Source organism: Crinia signifera, chromosome 6 (assembly GCF_055691185.1).
Source record: "Crinia signifera chromosome 6, ASM5569118v1, whole genome shotgun sequence".
In the NCBI taxonomy this organism is placed as follows: domain Eukaryota; kingdom Metazoa; phylum Chordata; class Amphibia; order Anura; family Myobatrachidae; genus Crinia; species Crinia signifera.
In genome coordinates this window covers 27,046,427-27,071,642 of record NC_139222.1, presented here as the reverse complement: position 1 = coordinate 27,071,642, position 25,216 = coordinate 27,046,427, and the positions used below count along the sequence as shown (strand labels likewise).

At 49.2% G+C, this 25,216-nt stretch overlaps 2 protein-coding genes across 2 annotated transcripts in view; one reads left to right on the top strand and one right to left on the bottom strand.

Annotated features, from left to right (window-relative positions):
• Positions 1 to 24,429, bottom strand: part of LOC146010154 (uncharacterized) — a 62,545-nt gene extending 38,116 nt beyond the window's left edge. Inside the window, exons 1-6 of the mRNA XM_083151115.1 lie at positions 24,360 to 24,429; positions 22,556 to 22,637; positions 22,209 to 22,362; positions 21,899 to 22,087; positions 17,704 to 17,827; positions 15,333 to 16,540 (exon numbers count right to left, since the gene is read on the bottom strand). Coding sequence (XP_083007241.1) covers positions 15,333 to 16,540; positions 17,704 to 17,827; positions 21,899 to 22,087; positions 22,209 to 22,307 — 1,620 coding nt within the window. The 5' untranslated portion in view covers positions 22,308 to 22,362; positions 22,556 to 22,637; positions 24,360 to 24,429. The remainder of the gene's footprint in view (positions 1 to 15,332; positions 16,541 to 17,703; positions 17,828 to 21,898; positions 22,088 to 22,208; positions 22,363 to 22,555; positions 22,638 to 24,359) is intronic.
• Positions 1,339 to 12,202, top strand: TEKT4 (tektin 4). The gene is made up of 6 exons (XM_083151202.1): positions 1,339 to 1,947; positions 4,230 to 4,300; positions 5,535 to 5,678; positions 8,737 to 8,959; positions 9,735 to 9,889; positions 11,912 to 12,202. Exons 1-6 carry the CDS (start codon positions 1,417 to 1,419, stop codon positions 12,126 to 12,128), a joined length of 1,341 nt encoding a protein of 446 aa, XP_083007328.1. The 5' UTR covers positions 1,339 to 1,416; the 3' UTR covers positions 12,129 to 12,202.
• Positions 24,430 to 25,216: the final 787 nt, after the last annotated feature.

Genomic DNA, 25,216 nt, shown 5'->3' with positions numbered 1-25,216 from the left:
TGTGAGGCGGACTGCTACACAGGATTATGGGGATCCCCAACCCGTACATTTATTGGGGCTCAATCAACAAGCATTGCAGATCTGTGCACACATCAGTGCGTATGTGGGGTTCTTGAACTGCAGTGGCATTGTGAGCACAGTCCAAGGTGCAATGGGGGGGGGGGGGTGGTGGAGGTGATGGATCAACTGGGAGGCGGTGACTTGGGGATGTGTGGGCGCAGTCTGGACAATGCAGGTGTGTCTGAGCCATCTGCGCACACAACGGAGGAGGGTTCCTGTGGCCTTGCCCTGTGTTGACATCCCCCCCCCCCGCAGCCTAGTACCAGCAATTGTCATTTTGCAAACTCACATCTGACTCTAAATCAGGCCCTAAGACAGTGAGAATGGGAACTACGTGAATTAAAGTTGCCGTATTTCCTACAGTAAAGATCAGGGCTGCCATCAGAGGGGTGCTATGGGTCCAGCTGTCCTGGGCCTGGCCTCTCTGAGAGACAGGGAAGGGTCCAGGCCACTCATTCTGCCCACCGCAGAATGCTGAATGCAGCATGCTCACAGTGGCCATGTCAACCTTTATCATGCCTACACGGATGATCTGTCGACATGCTGCACCATTAACAAATGGTCTGGTGAGTAGTCTAACCCCTATCCCCAGCTCCCACCTAATATTAACCCTATTGGTGGTGCTTAAAGCTGGGTACACACTCGAGTGATGTCATGCCGGTGTTTCGCCTACATCACGATAAACGGGTGAGGATTATTAGGTCGACAGTAAGTAGTTTGGCAGGCAATAGGTCAACCACTATTGGTCGACGTGACATAGATCGACGCGTGAAAAAGGTTGACATTCTTTAGGTAGATATTGACAAAAGGTCGGCACAATCAAAAGGCTGACGTGGAAATGGTCGACACATGAAAAAGGACGACGTGCTTTTTAGAACCATAAAAAAGCTTGTGTTGACCTTTTTTATGTGTTGACCATTACAATGGTGACCTTTTGCTTTTAACCTAAACCATGTCAACATTTTTCATGTTGACTTATGCCATGTCAACCAATAATGGCTGACCTATTGAGTGTCGGCCTAATAACTGTCGACCAATCGCCAGATCCCATAACCAGAAGATATTAGCAGATTCATGAGCCTCCCACTCCTTTAATTACATATTCAGGAGATGCTTACTCCCTTTATTACACATTTATGAGCAGACCCTTCATTACTTATTCATGAGCAAATTATTAAATGTGCATGAACAGCCTATTTGCTGTCTTACTTATTCATGACGTTTCCCGTTGCGCTCTGTGATTGGCTCCCTGGTTGACACAAGTCGTTGCCAGGAAACGATCCCTTAGCAACGGGACGCGGCGGCCGCCGCTAGTGTATGCGGTTGCCGTAGTAACGCAGCTCACAGGCCGCCGCCATGTCCGCTCAGGTGCTGGTCTCCCGCCCGCTGATCCCGCAGAGCGTCCCCGCGGAATGCCTCCCGCCCCGCACCGTGCAGCCAGCCCACAACACCGGGCAGAGCACCTCGTCCGGCCTGGCCACCGCGGGCTTCCGTACCGCCAAGTACCTGCTGGAGGAATGGCGGCAGGGCGCGGAATCGTCCTGGTACCAGGCGGCCACGGACCGGGGCAGCTCGGAGGCGCTGCGGGGGGAGAGCAAGCAGCTGGCGGCGGAGTGCGAGGCCCGGGCCCGGCGCAGCCAGGCGGACGCCACCAAGCAGCTGGGCCAGAGGCTGCTGGACACCCACTACTGGCAGTCCGAGCTGGCCCGGGAGATCGGGGACCTGGCGGCCGAGACGGAGCTGCTGCTGGGGGAGAAGCGGCGCCTGGAGCGGAGCCTGGACGCCACCGAGATCCCGCTCAGCATCGCCAGCGATAACCTGCAGTGCCGGGAGCGGAGGGCGGCCGGGGAGCTGGTGCGGGACGGGCCCGAGGAGGAGCTGCTCAAGGTACTACTACTATCCGTGTACATGTATGTGTCATCCGTAGTACACATGTGTGACTGTGTACATGTATGTGTCATCCGTACTACACATGTGTGACTGTACATGTATGTGTCATTCGTACTACATGTATGTCTGTGTACATGTGTGTGTCATATGTACTACATGCGTGTCTGTGTACATGTCATCCATACTATCCATGTCTGTGTACATGTATGTGTCATCCTTACTACATGTGTGTATGTGTACATGCTTGTGTCATCTGTACTACATGTGTGTCTGTGTACATGTGTGTCATCCGTACTACATGTACGTCTGTGTACATGTATGTGTCATCCGTACTACATGTGTGTCTGTGTACACACTACATGTGTCATCTATACTACATGGCTGCTTGTCTGTGTACATGTGTAATCTATACTACATGGCTGCTTGTCTGTGTACATGTGTCATCTATACTACATGGCTATGTGTACATGTGTCATCCGTACTACAGGACTGTGTGTTTACATGTATGTGTCATCCGTACTACATGTATGTCTGTGTACATGTGTGTGTGTCATACGTACTACATGCGTGTCTGTGTACATGTGTCATCCATACTATCTGTGTCTGTAAATGTATCTGTCATCCATACTATCCGTCTCTGTGTACTTGTATGTGTCATCTGTACTACATGTGTGTCTGTGTACATGTATCTGTCATCCATACTATCCGTGTCTGTACATGTATGTCATATGTACTACATGTGTGTCTGTGTACATGTCATCCATACTATCCTTGTCTGTGTACATGCTTGTGTCATCTGTACTACATGTGTGTCTGTGTACATGTGTGTCATCCGTACTACATGTACGTCTGTGTACACACTACATGTGTCATCTATACTACATGGCTGCTTGTCTGTGTACATGTGTAATCTATACTACATGGCTGCTTGTCTGTGTACATGTGTCATCTATACTACATGGCTATGTGTACATGTGTCATCCGTACTACAGGACTGTGTGTTTACATGTATGTGTCATCCGTACTACATGTATGTCTGTGTACATGTGTGTGTGTCATACGTACTACATGCGTGTCTGTGTACATGTGTCATCCATACTATCTGTGTCTGTAAATGTATCTGTCATCCATACTATCCGTCTCTGTGTACTTGTATGTGTCATCTGTACTACATGTGTGTCTGTGTACATGTATCTGTCATCCATACTATCCGTGTCTGTACATGTATGTCATATGTACTACATGTGTGTCTGTGTACATGTCATCCATACTATCCTTGTCTGTGTACATGCTTGTGTCATCTGTACTACATGTGTGTCTGTGTACATGTGTGTCATCCGTACTACATGTACGTCTGTGTACACACTACATGTGTCATCTATACTACATGGCTGCTTGTCTGTGTACATGTGTCATCTATACTACATGGCTATGTGTACATGTGTCATCCGTACTACAGGACTGTGTGTTTACATGTATGTGTCATCCATACAACCGGGCTGCGTGTATGTGTACATGTGTGTCATCCATACTACATGGCTGCATGTATGTGTCGCCAACCCCCCGCGGCGGAACCCTAACCCTCCTCCCTGTAGCCTAACCCCACCCCCTTCTTAGTGCCTATCCCTCTCTCCCCACAGCCTTACCCACCCGCTGGTGCCTAAACCTATGTTTCTACAGCGCTGCGGTTGCTCTTAGTAACAATATATAGGACATTTTGCAGTAATTGGTACTGAGATTGCTGCCTGCAGTACTGCATTTCTCCTGTTCAGCTATTCGCTGAGATGTTTCTTTTTTTCTGGCTCAGCACAATACACATGATACACGTGATGTCTGTGTAATAAATTACACATGCAATTTGACCTTGGAATTCTTCCTTTAATCATCTTTAAAAGGGATTTTAAAGTTTTTTTGTTGCATTGTCCTTTTTGCGTTTAACTAAAGATTACTAATAAAACATTCAACCGCTCACATTAGCAGCTGAGATAATAAGACCCAGATCACAGGGGTCAGGCAAGCTGTATGTGTATTCTCTACTACCAGTACCTGAGTCCTACAAGGATTTACTGAGAGTCACCAGCAGAGGACGATGCATGTGGACAGAAGTCATTCTAGTGCCTGCAGCAATTCGCTGTCCTTGCCCAAATTCCTTGGTGGTCCCCTGGATCAGGAAATCTGGGTTGTATAAAGTTCTGTACCAGCCATCACATGACTGACTAATTCCGACATACGCACGCTTTGTGGATTATGGTGATACATTGTCTCCTTCCCTTACCCAGGAGGTAGAACTCATCCGAAATGTCCAAGAACTGCTGAAAAGGACCTTGGAGCAAACCGTCCAGCAGATAAGGTATAATGGGGATAGGGCATCTGGCTTAGTAACTCTCCAACTTAGCTTTCTTCAGAAGAAAGTTGAACCAGGGTCTTTATATGAATTTAGTGGTTAAGAGTAATGCAGTCTTGTGCTGTGACCCCTCTTATACCGGGCATCACCCAAGGGCAATAGCTGCGGGCAGTGACAACTGTCTGTAAGGTACACCTGGGAGACTATGCTGCTGTTATGTCTTAGGGGTTCTTGCAGCTATGACTATGGGGTGTTACTGCTGCCGTCTATTGGCCCCCACAGTCAGAATGCCGACACGTTCAAAATGTCAAAGATACATTCTGTCGACACAATCAAAATGCCTACATTTAAATGGTCAAAAGTGTCGACACACGTATTTCATGATTCTTGTTTTGAAACCTACTTGTTCATCAGACTTTACCATCCCAGTTGGCAGAGAGGTCGACCACTCAAGGTCGACGACAGGGTGGGAAGGTTGACACAAGCATTTATGGCAATGGAGCTCCCCACCACCGTCCGCCGCATCCCCATGGCCGCCCCGACCCCCCCAAACCCTGCCCATCTCCCCAAAGCGGAGACAGGCAGGGACCCGCTACCCGGCCGCCAAGAAACTGGGACACGCGTGCGTCCCAATTTAATGGAGTCCCTGTCCGCTGGTGCTCGCCAGAGGGGACATTCTGGCGGGCGCCGGGTAAGGACAAGGGGCGCTCCATCTGTATATGGGGTCCATGTTGGCACAGTCACCCCAAAAAATGAGAAACACTCACATTGACTTTTTGACACATCGACCATTTAAATGTGGACATTTTGACCATGTCGGCATAATGCACGTCGACATTTGGAATGCGTCAGCATTTTGACTGTTGGTTAATGATGGTCGGCATCATACTGAACCCAATTTACTTTCCCCCATACATAATACAGGCTTTTACGTGCTCATTAGGCAGGGAATATATACGCAGCCTAGCGAGCAGGTCTGAATTACCCCGAATTGGGAAATATCATCCTACACGGCTATATAGTCTAGTGCTGCATTGCTGTGTCCCATCCTGCCCAGTCATTACCAGGGAATTGCCTGGGACTGTAATGTGTGTGATTACCATCTAAACATGCATAGCAGCCAATCAAAAACTGCCATTTTCTTGATTGGTTGTCACAGGTTCCAGCACTTTTTATTGGTGCGGGCTGACTCAATCCTGACTTTCTTCCCAGTTTTACTGCTGTGATTTTGGTCCTTTAGGATGAACAGAGATGCTAAGGAGAAGCTGGAGATGGACTGGTCGGATAAAGTGGATGCTTACGCCATTGACACCAAGTGCGGCCGATTCAATAATCAGAGCACTGAGATACAGTTTCATCCCAACTCCTCTAAAATGGAAGACAAGTAAGGACACCCAGTGCAGGGATGACATACGTCACCGGCAGTATGGCTACAGATACACTGACGTCACGTTACCCAGTGCAGGGAGTACATACGTCACTGGCAGTATGGCTACAGATACACTGACGTTACGTTACCCAGTGCAGGGAGTACATATGTCACTGGCAGTGAGGCTACAGATACACTGACGTTACGTTACCCAGTGCAGGGAGTACATACGTCACTGGCAGTATGGCTACAGATACACTGACGTTACGTTACCCAGTGCAGGGAGCACATACGGCACTGGCAGTGAGGCTACAGATACACTGACGTTATGTTACCCAGTGCAGGGAGAACATACGTCACTGGCAGTTAAGCTACAGATACACTGACGTTATGTTACCCAGTGCAGGGAGTACATACGGCACTGGCAGTGAGGCTACAGATACACTGACGTTACGTTACCCAGTGCAGGGAGTACATACGTCACTGGCAGAGAGGCTACAGATACACTGACGTTACGTTACCCAGTGCAGGGAGTACATACGTCACTGGCAGCGAGGCTACAGATACACTGATGTTACGTTACCCAGTGCAGGGAGTACATACGTCACTGGCAGCGATGCTACAGATACACTGACGTTATGTTACCCAGTGCAGGGAGTACATACGGCACCGAGGCTACAGATACACTGACGTCACGTTACCCAGTTCAGGGAGTACATACGGCACTGGCAGCGAGGCTACAGATACACTGACGTTACGTTACCCAGTGCAGGGAGTACATATGGCACCGGCAGCGAGGCTACAGATACACTGACGTCACGTTACCCAGTGCAGGGAGTACATATGGCACCAGCATTGAGGCTACAGATACACTGACGTTACATCACCCAGTGCAGGGAGTACATATGTCACTGGCAGTGAGGCTACAGATACACTGACGTTACGTTACCCAGTGCAGGGAGTACATACGTCACTGGCAGTATGGCTACAGATACACTGACGTTACGTTACCCAGTGCAGGGAGCACATACGGCACTGGCAGTGAGGCTACAGATACACTGACGTTATGTTACCCAGTGCAGGGAGAACATACGTCACTGGCAGTTAAGCTACAGATACACTGACGTTATGTTACCCAGTGCAGGGAGTACATACGGCACTGGCAGTGAGGCTACAGATACACTGACGTTACGTTACCCAGTGCAGGGAGAACATACGTCACTGGCAGAGAGGCTACAGATACACTGACGTTACGTTACCCAGTGCAGGGAGTACATACGTCACTGGCAGCGAGGCTACAGATACACTGACGTTACGTTACCCAGTGCAGGGAGTACATACGTCACTGGCAGTGAGGCTACAGATACACTGACGTTATGTTACCCAGTGCAGGGAGTACATACGGCACCGGCAGCGAGGCTACAGATACACTGACGTCACGTTACCCAGTGCAGGGAGTACATACGGCACTGGCAGCGAGGCTACAGATACACTGACGTTACGTTACCCAGTGCAGGGAGTACATATGGCACCGGCAGCGAGGCTACAGATACACTGACGTCACGTTACCCAGTGCAGGGAGTACATATGGCACCGGCATTGAGGCTACAGATACACTGACGTTACGTCACCCAGTGCAGGGAGTACATATGTCACTGGCAGTGAGGCTACAGATACACTGACGTTACGTTACCCAGTGCAGGGAGTACATACGTCACTGGCAGTATGGTTACAGATACACTGACGTTACGTTACCCAGTGCAGGGAGCACATACGGCACTGGCAGTGAGGCTACAGATACACTGACGTTATGTTACCCAGTGCAGGGAGAACATACGTCACTGGCAGTTAAGCTACAGATACACTGACGTTATGTTACCCAGTGCAGGGAGTACATACGTCACTGGCAGCGAGGCTACAGATACACTGACGTTACGTTACCCAGTGCAGGGAGTACATACGTCACTGGCAGTGAGGCTACAGATACACTGACGTTATGTTACCCAGTGCAGGGAGTACATACGGCACCGGCAGCGAGGCTACAGATACACTGACGTTGCGTTACCCAGTGCAGGAAGTACATATGGCACCGGCAGCGAGGCTACAGATACACTGACGTCACGTTACCCAGTGCAGGGAGTACATATGGCACCAGCATTGAGGCTACAGATACACTGACGTTACGTTACATTAGCCACATAATGATCCACTGTGGCCTGTCCCGGCTTAGATGTGCTCAGTCAGAGACCTGGAGCTGGCCGAAAAATGTCACTTCTGGGGTAAGTGTAGGGATGGGGCCTTGTCATGGCGAATGCAGGAAATGGGGTGAAACGTACCATTTCTGGGATTGCAGGCCTCAATGCTGCTGTCAATAAGGCAGTGGCAGAGGAGACCTACAGACAACATCGCATCCCAACTTATGTGTGGTGCCCACTGCAAGGGACACTGAGCAACAAGTTGCTAGTTATACGCAGCTGTCATTATTTCTCTATGAGTACATTTGATCAGACTTCATAAATCAGTACACTAAATATCTCCCCTGTGGGCCTAAATCTGGTGCCATGAGGATTTTTGGGAACTGGATTGGCATTTAGGGAGCGTTTGGGGGAGGTAACTGGCATTAGCAGCAAAAATGGAGCCAGCGTCTCCGATCCTGCGGCCATTCTGCACGGGGATAGGGGTTACTCCGATGGTTGATTATAAGAGGGTCTGTGACCAGCATTGAGTGTGTGTTTGCCGTTGCCTGGACCTTAGCATGAATCCTCCCTCTGTATGTAATCACAGTCGTCTACACTTCCAGTTCTGCCTACAGTACGCTGTGATCATTCATCACATGGGCCAGTAGATGGCAGCAGAGGACTACATCAATATCACTAACACAGGATTACCCATTCACACAGCCTTATTGCCATAATGCCCATCAGTGCGGTTCAGGTCTGATCACACAGCTGCGAATACGCCCACAGAAGGTCAACTCATGAAATAAGTCCACATGGCTGAGATTGACAGGGTTGGAAGGTCGACAATGCGCGTGGTATAAGAGAACAAAACAGTTGTCCGTTTCTTTCCCCAGCACTTCCACGCCGGAGACGTGGGCCCAGTACAGCCACGACATCATATACAAGGCCGAGCGGGAGAGAATGGCCTCCATCAACCTCCGTTCTCTGATTGACAGCATTCTGCAGGACACGGCAGAGGACCTGCAGTCTCAGTGCGCCAATGTGAACAGCGCCTTTGCCCAGCGCTGCGAGGAAGTGGAAGATGCCAAGAGGAAGATGGAAAGCCACCTGAGAAACGTACGTCAGACCCTAAGCGTATCCGACCATTCCTGTATTAGGCCGCTGTCATGTGGGGATTAACATCGCCAATCGATGATTCAAAATCAGCGATGGTCTATGACCAATGATGAATACTTTTGCCATCAAAAAGGGAACCAGCTATGGCGCCATCGGTGGGTAACTCACTGATGGCCAACCCTGCTGTCATCTGCTTAGTACAGTAACGGGTAGAACTGAGGGGCAGATTTATTAAGCCTGGTGCTGTGATAAAGTGGCTGGTACTTTATCACTGGCCAATAAGTTCCAGGCTGAGTTTTAAAAATGACAGTTGGAAGCTGATTGGCTGGTGGGAACTACATATCCCAGCATGCCTTGCTACAGTTTTCCTATCTGGCCATGCTAAAACTGATGCAGTGCATGCTGGGATGTGTAGTTCAACAACAGCTGGAGTGTCAAGGTTAGCCATCACTGACCTAGGACATGGGCCAAGTCCTGTTATGTTATCCCAGTGTCTTCTAAGACTCGTATATAAGGAGACAACCCCATCCTGGTTTGCCTGGGACTCTCTGAGGTAAATTTACTAAGATGGGAGCTGCCCATAAAAACCAATCAGATTCTATCTGTTATCTTCTAGAAGGTGCTAAATAAACAAGAAGTAGAAGCTGATTGGTTGCTATGGGCAACATCCCATATTCAATAGGACTCCCATGTACCCTCATGTGATGCGCTGCGGAATATGTGTGCGCTATATAGATAACTGGTATAAATATATGTATCATTTCTCCCTACACAGATCCTGAGTGAGATCGGCGGGCAGGAGAAGAATATAGCCGCCCTTAAGCAGGCTATTAAAGATAAGGAGGCCCCTATGAAGGTGGCAGAGAGCCGGCTCTACGAGCGCTCCTACAGACCGAACGTAGAACTCTGCAGGGACCCGCCGCAGTTCCGGTAACTCATCAACGTTCCAGCTCCATCTGAATTGGACAGTGTTCATTCTAGCACCCACCATCTTTGAAAACCCATGCAGTTCCTCTTCCCTGCCTGGGGTGTCGCTGTCTGCTGTAGTGCTTCTAGCACAGTGTGGTCTGTATATCAACACTGATATGCATGCCACACTGTGCTAGAAGCACCACAGCAGACAGCGACATCCCAGGCAGGAACTGCATGGGTTTTCAAAGATGGCGGGTGCTAGAATGAACACTAGGACTATGGCTGTTGTTGTGGAATCATAACAGAGTATGCGTAAAGGCCCCCATACATTAGGCCGACTTGTCCTTAGGACAAGTCGGACCCAATACTCCTGTGAGCCGCCCGGCAGCTCCCCGGGAGGCTCAAATACAATTTGGCACTTGATGAGCCAAATTTTACATGTGATAAATCGCTTGCGATTTATCACATGTACGGGGAGCTGCAGCGGGCGGTGAGGGGCATGGGGGCCGGTGGTGATCAGGGGCAGCAGTGGGGCGGGCAGCGGGGGTACTGAGTGCTGACCTGGGGGCGGTGTGGTCAGCAGCAGGGCTCATCAGGGGGACGCCGGAGCGGGGAGCGTGTCCTGACGCTGTAACTAGCCGGCGGCGCCTGTGTGTGAGGATCTGGCCGGGCGTGTGATCATTCACATATATCATTCAGCAGCGCTGCGGGACGGACGGGGCCGGGCAGTGGCGGGTATTATATTTTTAAAACACCTGTCAAATGACTAGCCGTTCTCTGATTGGCTGAGAGCTCTCAGCCAACGGTCAGTCATTGGCTGAGAGCTCTCAGCCAATCAGAGAACGGCTAGTCATTTGACAGGTGTTTTAAAAATATAATACCCGCCACTGCCCGGCCCCGTCCGTCCCGCAGCGCTGCTGAATGATATATGTGAATGATCACAGCGCCCGGCCAGATCATCACACACAGGCGCCGCCGGCTAGTTACAGCGTCAGGACACGCTCCCCGCTCCGACGTCCCCCTGATGAGCCCTGCTGCTGACCACACCGCCCCCAGGTCAGCACTCACCGCCAGCTAAAGGTCCCAAGTCGGGTGGTCGGACGTGCAGCAGGTCCGACCACCCGACTCAGATCCGATGCGCACGGGACCGCGCATCGGATCTGAGGGGACATCAAAAGTAGCCGATTTTGGTCCGATTTCGCCCAGATCCGACTGATCTGGCCTAAATCGGACCAAAATCGGCTAGTGTATGGGGGCCTTAAGTGATCCCCAACTGTCCTGATTGGATGGTTGTGCAGAACAGGCAACAGAGATTACCTGAGACGGGCATCGCACTGATGGAAGCTACAACATGTGTGGAAACAGTTATCCCAAGCACTGGGTTCAGGCTTGGGGATTAACTACGGATTGAAGTCAACTCAATACATAGTTAATAATCCACATAGTAGTTAATCCCATAGTACAATAGAATGGGATGCAGTCAATATGCCGCCGGAATCCTGGCGGCCGCAATGCCGGCACTTTATACCTCTATGGGTAAGAATAAAATAGTGTGCCGAGTGTAGTGAGGCACCGGGCCGGCAAGGGAGCGCACCCCCTTGTCGGCATTGGGTCGGGATTCCAGAGTCGGTATTTTGACCGCCGGCATATCATACCGGACCCCAATAGAATATGCTGATGTCACCTCTACATACTTTTAATGAACATAACAGACTCCAAAGTACAACTAATGACATAATCCAAATTAGATTAAAGGTCATTGATTACCCTAGAGGAAAATAAGGTGTTTCATTTTAATGGAAGGGTACACGGGTTCTATTTAATGTCAGGACAGTCTGGTGATGCCATTCCATGTATTCCAGCTCTGCATCAGCCAGACACTGCTTGCAGTTTATAAATGGTACTAGGAGAATGTCAGTTAGCTTCAGCTTGGTCACATAACCTTTTTTCTCCGCATACAAACATCTTCCAAAGATCTTCTGCTAGGTCAGGCCATGTTCCTGTGTAATCCTCGGTATGGTTTCTGTTGCGTCTCCGTAGGCTGGTCAGTGAAGTGGGAGAGCTGACGGAATCCGTAGAATTCCTTAAGCAGAAGCTGGATGATGCCGAGCAGTCTCTCAGGAACCTGGAGGACACGAGGATGTCTCTGGAAAAAGACATAGCCTTCAAAAGCAACGCGCTGTTCATTGACCGGGAGAAGTGCATGACCCACCGCACCCGCTACCCTGTCGTCATTAAGCTCTCCGGCTATCAGTAGAAGTGATCAGGTCATGCTGAATTATGGCTAGATCAGGTGTGCATTGAATTTGAATAAACTATGAGTGTCTATTCCATGTGTGTATGTGTCTCCTGGCTGCCTGGTTTCCTTCCCCCACCCTTTCCAACGCTAATATCTATACAACATTCATGAAATTAACTTGAGCGCTGTTATTTGATCACGCTGTCCTTTATGCCGACATACCAGAAACACAGAAGGTCAAATATCAATATTTAAATAAAAAAAAATTCAGATATAGGCCAAAATCCAGCACTTATTAAGACTGAATAATACGGTATCTAGATAACAAGTCGATATGGCCAACTGGTACAAAACGCCAACATGACCGCGGTCGCCACAAATGGTCAACGAGGTGTTTTTGTTTTTATTTACATGTTTTCTCATTGGCTTGATGCGCTCTTAGGGGTCTCTGGGGACTGAGGGGGTTATTCTGGTTCACTCGCAAAGGCAAGTTCACTCTCAGATGGACAAAACCATGTGCACTGCAGGTGGGGCAGATGTAACATGTGCAGAGAGAGTTAGATTTGTGTGAGTTATTTTGTTTCTGTGCAGGGTAAATACTGGCTGCTTTATTTTTACACTGCAAAATAGATATCAGTTTGAAGTACACACCCCACCGAAATGTAACTCTCTCTGCACAAGTTACTGCAGTGCATATGGTTTTGTTCCTCTGAGAGTGAATTTTCCTTTGCGAGTGAACCGGAATAACCCCCTGGAGTTGGGGAAATGTTACATTGAGCATTTTAGGCCTTTCTCTGGATTAGCAGACATAGATAAATAGCCTAAAAAAATTAATGTATTTGGTTACATCGATGGTCCCCAAACTCGATCCGCAACGCACCATAATACCACTTTCACATCGCAAACACAGGTCAGACCCAAGACCGACACTTTCATATTAAACCCGGGTAGCTGGGTTTAACTCTTGATATAATCCCGGTCGAATTGCCAGGTTGGTCGACCCGGGATATAAATAAGCTTTCACACTGCACCTCGAACCGGGTCCATATGTCACCAACCCAGGTCCGAGGTACGCTGTGAAAGGAGTATAACAGGCCAGGTTATAAGGATATCCTTGAATGAGCACAGGTAAACAAATTTTACCTCAGTCATTTTTTATTTTATTTAACCATCTATGTTCAGCCATGGATAGCCTTATCCAGTTAACATCACCTAGCTAGACATCCCAGCCATGGCTGACACCAATGTTATGGAAGAACAGAGAGCCGGTAGGCTCATGACAGGAAAGTTTGAACCACAAGAAAATGGCTGCCGCTCTTATTGTTGCCGCGTTTAGTACAAAAATAGTAAATTTTGTGCAAAAATGTTGAAGCCTCTCAGTTAAGGACACAGATGACAAAGTACAGAAAAGTCAGAAAAATATTTCAAGTATTTATTCACTGACTGCAAAAAAATTGATTAGGGTCCCCAGTATAACATAACAGGACGTGAAACCATTGAGAATTGTCGTGGCCTCTCCCAGGAGTAGAGGCGAGAGAAACATCCTGATTATAAACACATTGTGGCAAGTAATGGCAAAAAGCTGATTGGCTGGTACTTTAATTCCCTCCTATCTCTGATACATCTATCTCATAATCTTCATATAAGGCAAGTAGATCTACTAGTCTGTATCCTGGCACTACTCCTGGCTCCTTATGAAAAATGTCCCTCACAAAATGGCCGCCCCCTTAAGGGTGCTAGAGGAGGCAGCCTCCTCTAGCATCCTTAAAAACGGTCTGCTATAAGGGGGCGGCCATTTTGTGAGGGACATTTTTCATAAGGAGCCAGGAGGAGTGCCAGGATACCACTGTTTGAATTTCATTCATAGTGCATATAAGTCCCCACCGTCATCGTAACTAGTGCAACAGAAAGTGTTCCTGTAATACAACCCCCATCTTTACTAATTTACTGACCCCAAGGGGTAAATATACTGTGGTAAGTGTCGGATTCGGAATTACCATTTAGACGCCAATAGACCATTCGACCGACCATCGATTATTTAACACAGGAAAGAATAGAAATCTTGGATTTACTAACCATTGTGTTTATAAAACCAGTAGAAAAACAGGAAATCTGACCTCAGCATGTAAACAGTTTATATACATCCAAGCTTCATCTTAATGCAAAGAGACCTGCAGCAGTGTGGCTTTAGGACAGGCCTGTCCAAACTGTGACCCTCCAGCTGTTGTAAAACTACTTATCCCAGCATGCCTTGCCACAGTTTTAGCATTCCCTAATAGCAAAACCGCGGCAAGGCATGATGGGACATGTAGTTTCTCCATGGCCAATACTTACCTGAGATAGAAAGACCTACGCCTGGCTGTCCGACAGGGCCCAGAGGAAACCGATTTCTATTGGATTCAATATTCCATTTAAGTGCAGAAGTAGGGTAATCAGATGGGGTTTACGGAGAAACCATACAAAGGACATCGCAACTGGACTTCTGTTTCAGCCATGAAACGCTGGGTGTTCCCATTTGCTAATGGGCCGGGCCACCCCCCCCCCGCACACAGTCTATCGTGGACGCACGCACCTGGAGTACGCATATGCCCCTGCCACATGCAACCATACGCAACCATCAAAGCCCTTGCGAACAGACCAGAATAAGGGCCTACGTGTACGCTATATAAATATCTGGTAATAAATAAATATCAGTGCTAAAGTGCGCTCAGTTCAATGGGTGAATGAAGATGCGCAGCTGCGAGAAGTCACAGTAATGTATGGCAACTTCAGGGGTAGATAAGCAGTGATAAGGAAGGAGGAGTGGCCCATGGCAACCAATCAACACTGAAGTAACATCTATAATTTGCATAATATAAAATGATACAGAGCAGCTGATTGGTTGCCAAGGGCCACTTCTCCCTTATCACTCTTCATACATCTACCTCACAGTGTGTGCGGACCTCCTGCAGAAGGAGTGTCTTTACACCAGAAGCCTGCTGAGGCATTCGCATATTCTCCCACAGCAGCTGTGCCCAAAAGACGCTTTTGGAATCCGGCCCAGTGCCAGCGTCTTCTCCCTCATCAGGCTACCTTAGCAAGCTGGCATTCTCCTTATTCCGTACAGGGAAATAACTTAGCGTCTGTGAGGTATGGGTCATAGGGCGGACAGTATGAAGTTCGACAGGGACAACCCTACGAGATGGCCCCACAGTCGGACAGGGCATATGGCTTCCGTCCTATGTGAATCCGCTGGTGAATAAGAAGCTGAGATTTGCTGAGGAAACATTTCCCACACTCCGAGCAGGAATAAGGCTTCTCTCCCGTGTGAACTCTCCTATGCACTAAAAGATTCGATTTGAGAGCGAAGGATTTCCCGCAATCAGAGCAGGAATGGGGCTTCTCTCCCGTGTGGATCCGCTGGTGCCTGATGAGGTCAGAGTTGCGTTTGAAGCACTTTCCGCACTGGGGGCAGGAGTAAGGCCGCTCGCCGGTGTGGATCTTCTGGTGTCGGATCAGATCCGACCTGGTGATGAAACACTTCCCACATTCGGAGCAGGAGAACGGCTTCTCCCCAGAGTGGATCCTCTGGTGTTTGATGAGGTGAGAGTTGCTGATGAAGGCCTTCCCGCACTCGGAGCAGGAGAAGGGCTTGTCCCCGCTGTGAATCCGCTTATGGCTCAGCAGGTTCCGCTTCAGAGAGAAAGACTTTCCGCACAGGAAGCAGAAATACGGTTTCTCCCCCGTGTGGCTTCTCTGGTGCGAGACCAGTTCGGAGAAACATCTGAAGCACTTCCCACAGGCGGAACACAGGATGGTCTTCTCCTTAGACTGGGGCTTCTGGGGGAGTTGATCATGTCCGTCAGTATAAATAGTTGTTGGGTTGAGCTTTGCGTCTTCGCAGGAGACCAATTCCGCCTTAACATGAGTAGATACATATTGTGTGCGCGCACTGGGTATAAAGACGTCAGTGACGGTGAGATTACCGCCCCTCCAGGAGATTGATTCCTCTGTAATACGAGTAGGTGTATACTGTGTATGACATGTGGGAGTATATAGGTCAGTGTGTGTGAGGTCTCCCCCATCACTTGTTTCCTCCTTAACATGAGATGTATACTGTGTATGACATGTGGGAGTATATAGGTCTGGTTCCTCCTTAATAGGATTAGCTGTATACGGTGTATGACCTGTGGGAGTATAATTATCAGCGTTTGTCACGTCTCCACCATCACAGGAGACTGGTCCCTCCACCATGTGAGCAGACATACTTTGTGGGCTAATTGTAGGTGTATGAATGACTGCCTCCACACTGTTGCTTGCGTACCGTTCATCTTCTGGTAAACGCTTAGCATTCTGGGTATTTAAACCCACACTTTGATCTTCTTTCGTACAATCTGGTGTAGAAATCTGGGAGCGGGATCCTCCACATGACTTTGAAGCTTTAGTTAATCCTGTTCGGAATAAACACAGTAGATAAAATAATAGCATAAAGACAATGGAATATACTCCATCCGTGTAGAAATAAAAATAGCTGTTCCTAAGTCAGTAGCTCCAAGCAGCACATAATGGGTTGGGACACTATGAACTGTTATCTAGATTTCGTAATCTACATAATAAAAGGTCCTCCATCTTCCTGCTAATGGCTCCCAATGAGGGAACAAAGTGAAGTGTGAAGACACCAAAAAGATGGGGGCTGATCGAAAGATGTTGCAGCCAAGTGTCTGTGTGTATGTGTGTGTTGGGTTCCAATATGCTATTCTCCTTGTAATAGAGTAGCAAATAGCATATTACAGCTAGTGTTCATTCTAGCACCCGCCATCTTTGAAAACCCGTGCAGTTCCTCTTCCCTGCCTGGGGTGTCGCTGTCTGCTGTGGTGCTTCTAGCAGAGTGTGGTCTGTATATCAGCACTGATATGAAAACCAGACCTGTGCTAGAAACCCCACAGCAGACAGCGACACCCCAGGCAGGGAAGAGGAACTGCACGGGTTTTCAAAGATGGCGGGTGCTAGAATGAAAACTAACAGCTATACTATATACAGCATATAAGGTGTGCAGTCACTTTGTCTGCATTCAAAATGCTGACATATCTGGTCAGAATGTCACCAACATGCACGTCTGTATTATGAACATAATTAGGCTGTATTCAACTTCTACTTCCTGCTTCTCTCCATTGCTTTTGTCCAACTTGCTTCCCTCCGTTCTACTACTTCTACTTCCTGCTTCTCTCCATTCTACCACTTCTACTTCCTGCTTTCCTCCATTGCTTTTGTCCAACTTGCTTCCCTCCGTTCTACCACTTCTACTTCCTGCTTCCCCCCATTGCTTTCCTCCATATTGTTTCCCTCCATATTACCACTTCTACTTCTGGCTTCTCTCCATTCTACCACTTCTGCGTAATGCTTCTTTACATTCTACAACTTCTGCTTCCTGCTTTCCATCACCATGCTTCCCTCCGTTCTACCACTTCTACTTCCTGCTTCCCTCCATTCTTTTTACTTCCTGCTTTCCTGTTCTACTTTCTCCAATCTACTCTCTGCTTCCCTACATAATATATATAGGGACATATATTGGTTACAACTGATATTATATATCTATGATTAAGCCTTTCCTTACCCAGTGATGTGAGGAACTGGCAATCATCTATCATCACATCCTCGTACAGATCCTTGTGTCCCTCTATATACTCCCACTCCTCCATGGAGAGATAGACAGTGACATCCTGACACCTTATAGGAACCTGACACATACAATGATACAGTCATCACCCAGACACTGCATAGCGTCCCATTCCCAGCAGTCACCTCTCCGGTCACATCCCCCAGTGTTACTGTATAATGTCCCATTCCCAGCAGTCACCTCTCCGGTCACATCCCCCAGTGTTACTGTATAATGTCTCATTTCCAGCAGCCACCTCTCTGGTCACATCCCCCGGTGTTACTGTATAATTCCCCATTCCCAGCAGTCACCTCTCCAGTCACATCCCCCGGTGTTACTGTATAACGTCCCATTCCCTACAGTCACCTCTGCGGTCACATCCCCGGTGTTACTGTATAATGCCCCTTTCCCAGCAGTCACCTCTCTGGTCACATCCCTCCCTGTTACTGTATAATGTCCCATTCCCAGCAGTCACCTCTCCGGTCACATCCCTCCCTGTTACTGTATAATTCACCATTCCCAGGAGTCACCTCTCCGGTCACATCCCCCGGTGTTACTGTATAATGTTCCATTCCCAGCAGTCACCTCTCCGGTCACATCCCCGGTGTTACTGTATAATTCCCCATTCCCAGCAGTCACCTCTCCAGTCACATCCCCCGGTGTTACTGTATAATGTCCCATTCCCAGCAGTCACCTCTCCGGTCATATCCCCCGGTGTTACTGTATAATTCCCCATTCCCAGCAGTCACCTCTCCAGTCACATCCCCCGGTGTTACTGTATAACGTCCCATTCCCTACAGTCACCTCTGCGGTCACATCCCCGGTGTTACTGTATAATGCCCCATTCCCAGCAGTCACCTCTCTGGTCACATCCCTCCCTGTTACTGTATAATGTCCCATTCCCAGCAGTCACCTCTCCGGTCACATCCCCGGTGTTACTGTATAATTCACCATTCCCAGCAGTCACCTCTCCAGTCACATCCCCCGATATTACTGTATAATGCCCCATTCCCAGGAGTCACCTCTCTGGTCACATCCCCCGGTGTTACTGTATAATGTCCCATTCCCAGCAGTCACCTCTCTTGTCACATCCCCCGGTGTTACTGTTTGATGTCCCATTCCCAGGAGTCACCTCTCCGGTCACATCCCCCGGTGTTACTGTATAATTCCCTATTCCCAGCAGTCACCTCTCCAGTCACATCCCCCAGGGTTACTGTATAATGTCCCATTCCCAGCAGTCACCTCTCCGATCACATCCCCCAGTGTTACTGTATAATGTCCCATTCCCAGCAGTCACCTCTCTGGTCACATCCCCCGGTGTTACTGTATAATGTCCCATTCTCAGCAGTCACCTCGCCGGTCACATCCTCCGGTGTCACTGTATAATGCCTCATTCCAAGCAGTCACCTCTCCGGTCACATCCCCCGGTGTTACTGTATAATGCCCCATTCCTAGCAGTCACCTCTCCGGTCACATCCCCCGGTGTTACTGTATAATGTTCCATTCCCAGCAGTCACCTCTCCGGTCACATCCCCCAGTGTTACTGTATAATGTCCCATTCCTAGCAGTCACCTCTCCGGTCACATCCCCCGGTGTTACTGTATAATGTCCCATTCCCAGCAGTCACCTCTCCTGTCACATCCCCCGGTGTTACTGTATAATGTTCCATTCCCAGCAGTCACCTCTCCGGTCACATCCCCCGGTGTTACTGTATAATGTCCCATTCCCAGCAGTCACCTCTCCGGTCACATCCCCCGGTGTTACTGTATAATTCCCCATTCCCAGCAGTCACCTCTCCAGTCACATCCCCCGGTGTTACTGTATAACGTCCCATTCCCTACAGTCACCTCTGCGGTCACATCCCCGGTGTTACTGTATAATGCCCCATTCCCAGCAGTCACCTCTCTGGTCACATCCCTCCCTGTTACTGTATAATGTCCCATTCCCAGCAGTCACCTCTCCGGTCACATCCCCGGTGTTACTGTATAATTCACCATTCCCAGCAGTCACCTCTCCAGTCACATCCCCCGATATTACTGTATAATGCCCCATTCCCAGGAGTCACCTCTCTGGTCACATCCCCCGGTGTTACTGTATAATGTCCCATTCCCAGCAGTCACCTCTCTTGTCACATCCCCGGTGTTACTGTTTGATGTCCCATTCCCAGGAGTCACCTCTCCGGTCACATCCCCCGGTGTTACTGTATAATTCCCTATTCCCAGCAGTCACCTCTCCAGTCACATCCCCCAGGGTTACTGTATAATGTCCCATTCCCAGCAGTCACCTCTCCGATCACATCCCCCAGTGTTACTGTATAATGTCCCATTCCCAGCAGTCACCTCTCTGGTCACATCCCCCGGTGTTACTGTATAATGTCCCATTCTCAGCAGTCACCTCGCCGGTCACATCCTCCGGTGTCACTGTATAATGCCTCATTCCAAGCAGTCACCTCTCCGGTCACATCCCCCGGTGTTACTGTATAATGCCCCATTCCTAGCAGTCACCTCTCCGGTCACATCCCCCGGTGTTACTGTATAATGTTCCATTCCCAGCAGTCACCTCTCCGGTCACATCCCCCAGTGTTACTGTATAATGTCCCATTCCCAGCAGTCACCTCTCCTGTCACATCCCCCGGTGTTACTGTATAATGTTCCATTCCCAGCAGTCACCTCTCCGGTCACATCCCCCGGTGTTACTGTATAATGTCCCATTCCCAGCAGTCACCTCTCCGGTCACATCCCCCGGTGTTACTGTATAATTCCCCATTCCCAGCAGTCACCTCTCCAGTCACATCCCCCGGTGTTACTGTATAACGTCCCATTCCCTACAGTCACCTCTGCGGTCACATCCCCGGTGTTACTGTATAATGCCCTATTCCCAGCAGTCACCTCTCTGGTCACATCCCTCCCTGTTACTGTATAATGTCCCATTCCCAGCAGTCACCTCTCCGGTCACATCCCCGGTGTTACTGTATAATTCACCATTCCCAGCAGTCACCTCTCCAGTCACATCCCCCGATATTACTGTATAATGCCCCATTCCCAGGAGTCACCTCTCTGGTCACATCCCCCGGTGTTACTGTATAATGTCCCATTCCCAGCAGTCACCTCTCTTGTCACATCCCCGGTGTTACTGTATAATTCCCCATTCCCAGCAGTCACCTCTCCAGTCACATCCCCCGGTGTTACTGTATAATGTCCCATTCCCAGCAGTCACCTCTCCGGTCACATCCCCCGGTGTTACTGTATAATGCCCCATTCCCAGGAGTCACCTCTCCGGTCACATCCCCCGGTGTTACTGTTTGATGTCCCATTCCCAGGAGTCACCTCTCCGGTCACATCCCCTGGTGTTACTGTATAATTCCCTATTCCCAGCAGTCACCTCTCCAGTCACATCCCCCAGGGTTACTGTATAATGTCCCATTCCCAGCAGTCACCTCTCTGATCACATCCCCCAGTGTTACTGTATAATGTCCCATTCCCAGCAGTCACCTCTCTGGTCACATCCCCCGGTGTAACTGTATAATGTCCCATTCTCAGCAGTCACCTCGCCGGTCACATCCTCCGGTGTCACTGTATAATGCCTCATTCCAAGCAGTCACCTCTCCGGTCACATCCCCCGGTGTTACTGTATAATGTTCCATTCCCAGCAGTCACCTCTCCGGTCACATCCCCAGTGTTACTGTATAATGCCTCATTCCAAGCAGTCACCTCTCCGGTCACATCCCCCGGTGTTACTGTATAATGTCCCATTCCCAGCAGTCACCTCTCCGGTCACATCCCCCGGTGTTACTGTATAATGCCCCATTCCCAGCAGTCACCTCTCCGGTCACATCCCCCGGTGTTACTGTATAATGCCCCATTCCCAGCAGTCACCTCTCCGGTCACATCCCCCGGTGTTACTGTATAATGTTCCATTCCCAGCAGTCACCTCTCCGGTCACATCCCCCGGTGTTACTGTATAATGTTCCATTCCCAGCAGTCACCTCTCTGGTCACATCCCCCGGTGTTACTGTATAATGCCCCATTCCCAGCAGTCACCTCTCTGGTCACATCCCCCTGTGTTACTGTATAATGCCCCATTCCCAGCAGTCACCTCTCCGGTCACATCCCCCCCTGATGTTACTGTATAATGCCCCATTCCCAGCAGTCACCTCTCCGGTCAGCAGCTGGATGATCTTGTCGGTGAGTTCAAGAATCTTCAGCTCATTGTCTCTCTCATGTATCAGTGAGTGAGGTGGAGGCACCGGGATGGGGCTCTGGGTCCGGCTCCCTCCTCCTGACACACGGGGGCAGCTACTGGGTGCCACATGATCACCTGACTTCTTTGCAGGTACATAATCCTGTAATGAGACTGACACTAATAAATATCATGTAATGTTTGTGACTGAGCACAATGATGTCACAGTGACACTCCCAGTTTCCCCTGAGCACAATGATGTCACAGTGACACTCTCCCCTCACCTCTCCTGTCAGCAGGTAGATGATCTCCAGGGTGAGATTCAGTATCCTTTCAGTCATACGACTCCTGTCTTTGTCCATGCTCATTACAATTGTGACCATGTAGGCTGGACTCTATTGCCCTAAAGCTGGGTAACACATAACCTCACTGCTCAGTCTACAGAAAGAGAATACAATATAGCGTTTATGAAGGGGACTTGTTAGTCTGCTGTAAAGGCTCAGTACAGCTGCAATCACGTTACTCCTTAAGAACCGTGCAGGAGGAGGGAGGAGATGCAGAGATCTGTTTACACACTGAAAGTCATGCGGGAGGGTAAATAAAGTCCTACTGTTTGTCGAATAATACTTACATCAGCTTGGGGGATGTGGCATAAGAGCAAGTCATTGGGGGGCGCAATAACATTATTGAGGTGCGTCCAGATCTGGAAATGACTTAAAAAAAAAAAAATATACCAACATGAGCATAACAGATATAAAGAAATCTAAACACAAATAAACCACATTGCGAGGAAACACGGACCACTTCAGGCACATCTTCCTAATAATGGCTGCCGTAGTGTTCGTCTAGTAGTCTGCGCCTTCCATGCAGTTCCTCTTTTGGGCCTGCAGTGTCGCTTCCTGCTTTGCTGCTTCTAGCACGGACTGGTCTGAGTGCTAAGATACAGACCACACTGTGCTAGAGGCACCGCAGCAGAGAGCGACACTGCAGGCGGGAATGATGAACTGCAGGCTGCTAGCATGAACACAGTGCTGATCTCTAGGGATTCAGTATGAAATCCCGGCGGTCGGGAGCCCAGCGTTCAAAATCCCGATGCCGGAATCCCAACCGCCGAAATCCCGACAAGAGGGGGACGTGGATCGCCCCCCCTTGCGGGCTCGCTCCGCTCAGCACGCTAATTTATTCTCCCACCAGGGGTGCCGTGGACACCCACGGAGGGAGAAAGTGTCCATCGCCGGGATTTTAACTGCATCCCATCTCTACAGCTCACTGGAGTAATCTCTTGTTTCCGGGGTGCCCGCTAAGGGATTACATAAAGACCATTAATGAGCTGATGGTGTCCAGAGGGAAAGTGTAAAACCTCAGAGGTCTCAATTTCTGATCAATGTGTTACATTACTCTACCCTGGGTATACAGCAGTGTAGGCTGACATTGGCTTGGGGGCAGTCCATTTCTTCATTTAAGACATTTGAACTTTATTGACACTCCAGCAGGACTTGCAATGCGCGAGAAATCATTTGAGGGTTACAACCGAGAACGGGGAGGGAGCTGATGTCAGCCGTCCACCCCATGCAGCGGTTTTCTGGGCGAACCCACCATTTTTGTGGGCAACCCGGGATTTAGTGCAGTGTGAAAGGGTCTTGGACGAATATCCCGTCTTCAGCATTCCGGGATCTCTACCCAGGTCCTGACCTGGGTAGATCCCGGAATCGACACGGGATGCGGTCAGTGTGAACAGGTATTCCGGTTCAGCGTGACCCAGATCCCGTTCACTGCAGTGAAAATGCACCACTGGGAGGTGCTGACACCTCCCAGCGCCGCACCGGGCAAGCCTCCAGATGATGCCACCCGCCTGACTTCATTCCGGGTCGGGTGGCCAGTGTGAAATGGTACATTCCCAGGTAGTGTCTCGGGTTCCACCTGGGAACACAGTCCCGGGTATGACCCGGGACTGCGAATGTGAAAGGGGTATAAGTCTACTTACTCTTCCTGAACTGTTGTTGGGGAGAAATTGCAAAGAGAAAAACCTGCTGGACAGACCACGTGTCACATTGTTCTCATGACCCGAAAATCTCTGTTCCAGAGTCATTAAGACACAGGGGGAAAGGTAGTAAATGGCATTTTGGGGGTTAATCTAATTTACATGCTCCTCTGCGTGTGTGTGCAGGGGAGCGATGTTGAGCATCAGGTGTATATATAGTATATACAAGTGTACATATAGTATATAGGAGCAGTAGGTGATATAAGGGGTGGGATATACAGGTACATACAGTATATAGGGGCAGTAGGGGACAGGGATGGTGACACTGGTCACATATGAGAGAGGGGGGGGGGGGGGGGGGGGGGGAGATGACAGATGGGGCACACATCCCCGGGACACCAGAGGCAGCTCCTGTAGGTGAGTGACACAGAGTAGGGGCAATAAGTTTAATTACCGGTTTTACAGCCTGGGCGCCGCCTCCTCCACCCCACCACCTACCGCGCATGCGCCCGCCCGGACCAGACTCTGCTTCCGCAGTCTAAAATCACTTCCGCTTTCTGCGTTCCAACTGTTTCCGGATGTGCGCTCCATTTGTTAATCATTAGCATCTGGCTGGGACGTTAACCAGGTTTATATGGATTTTTCCGGTTCCATTCAGGATATCTATTACTACAACCTGTTATTTTTAGGCAATCTATCAATATATCCTTTAGTTGTAGATTCTGGTAAAAGGGAAGCTTGTGGTCCCCAATATGCTATACATACCTGCAAATGTAATATCGATAGATATTAGATATCTATCTGTACTGGCAGAAAAACATCCGTCGCCGATATATAGAAAAAAAGTGGCAATGTATTAACTTACTAGGTGATTCATCGCGCCCAACGGGCGCTCTTCACACCGTCGTAAGGGGCTGCGCCCCCTTAATTTGTGAACATTTGTATATGAGAAATATGGTTAGAATTGTATGAAAGATGCCTGTATTGCAACTTCAGTTATAGGTGAAATGTGTTAAATAGAGAGCATATGATGTGGAAGGGGGTGTGTATTGTTTTGTTTAATTAAAAAGCGGTTACAGAGTAAGATGTACATTGATAGTGTGGAGGGTACAGTGACATTTGTGGGTGTGGGGGGGGGGGGCTGTGTGTGCATGTTGTTTAGGTGTGTGTGTGCAATATTATAGTAGGGTGTTTCTGAGTCAGCGGCTCCCCACTGGCGGAGGTCACGACACAGGAAAACAGGAGGCTGGGTAGTGATAGGGGTGTGTGGGCATAAGGGGGACTAAAGAGGAGGGTGGGAGATACTGTGCT

What these genes read in the sequence shown, in the direction of transcription:
- TEKT4 (XM_083151202.1), top strand. Translation starts at nt 1,417, where the DNA reads ATGTCCGCTCAGGTGCTGGTCTCCCGCCCGCTGATCCCGCAGAGCGTC. An exon ending in TCCTCTAAAATGGAAGACAA is followed by an intron (nt 5,679 to 8,736) that starts GTAAGGACACCC and finishes TTCTTTCCCCAG; the next exon opens with CACTTCCACGCCGGAGACGT. An exon ending in AGGGACCCGCCGCAGTTCCG is followed by an intron (nt 9,890 to 11,911) that starts GTAACTCATCAA and finishes GCGTCTCCGTAG; the next exon opens with GCTGGTCAGTGAAGTGGGAG.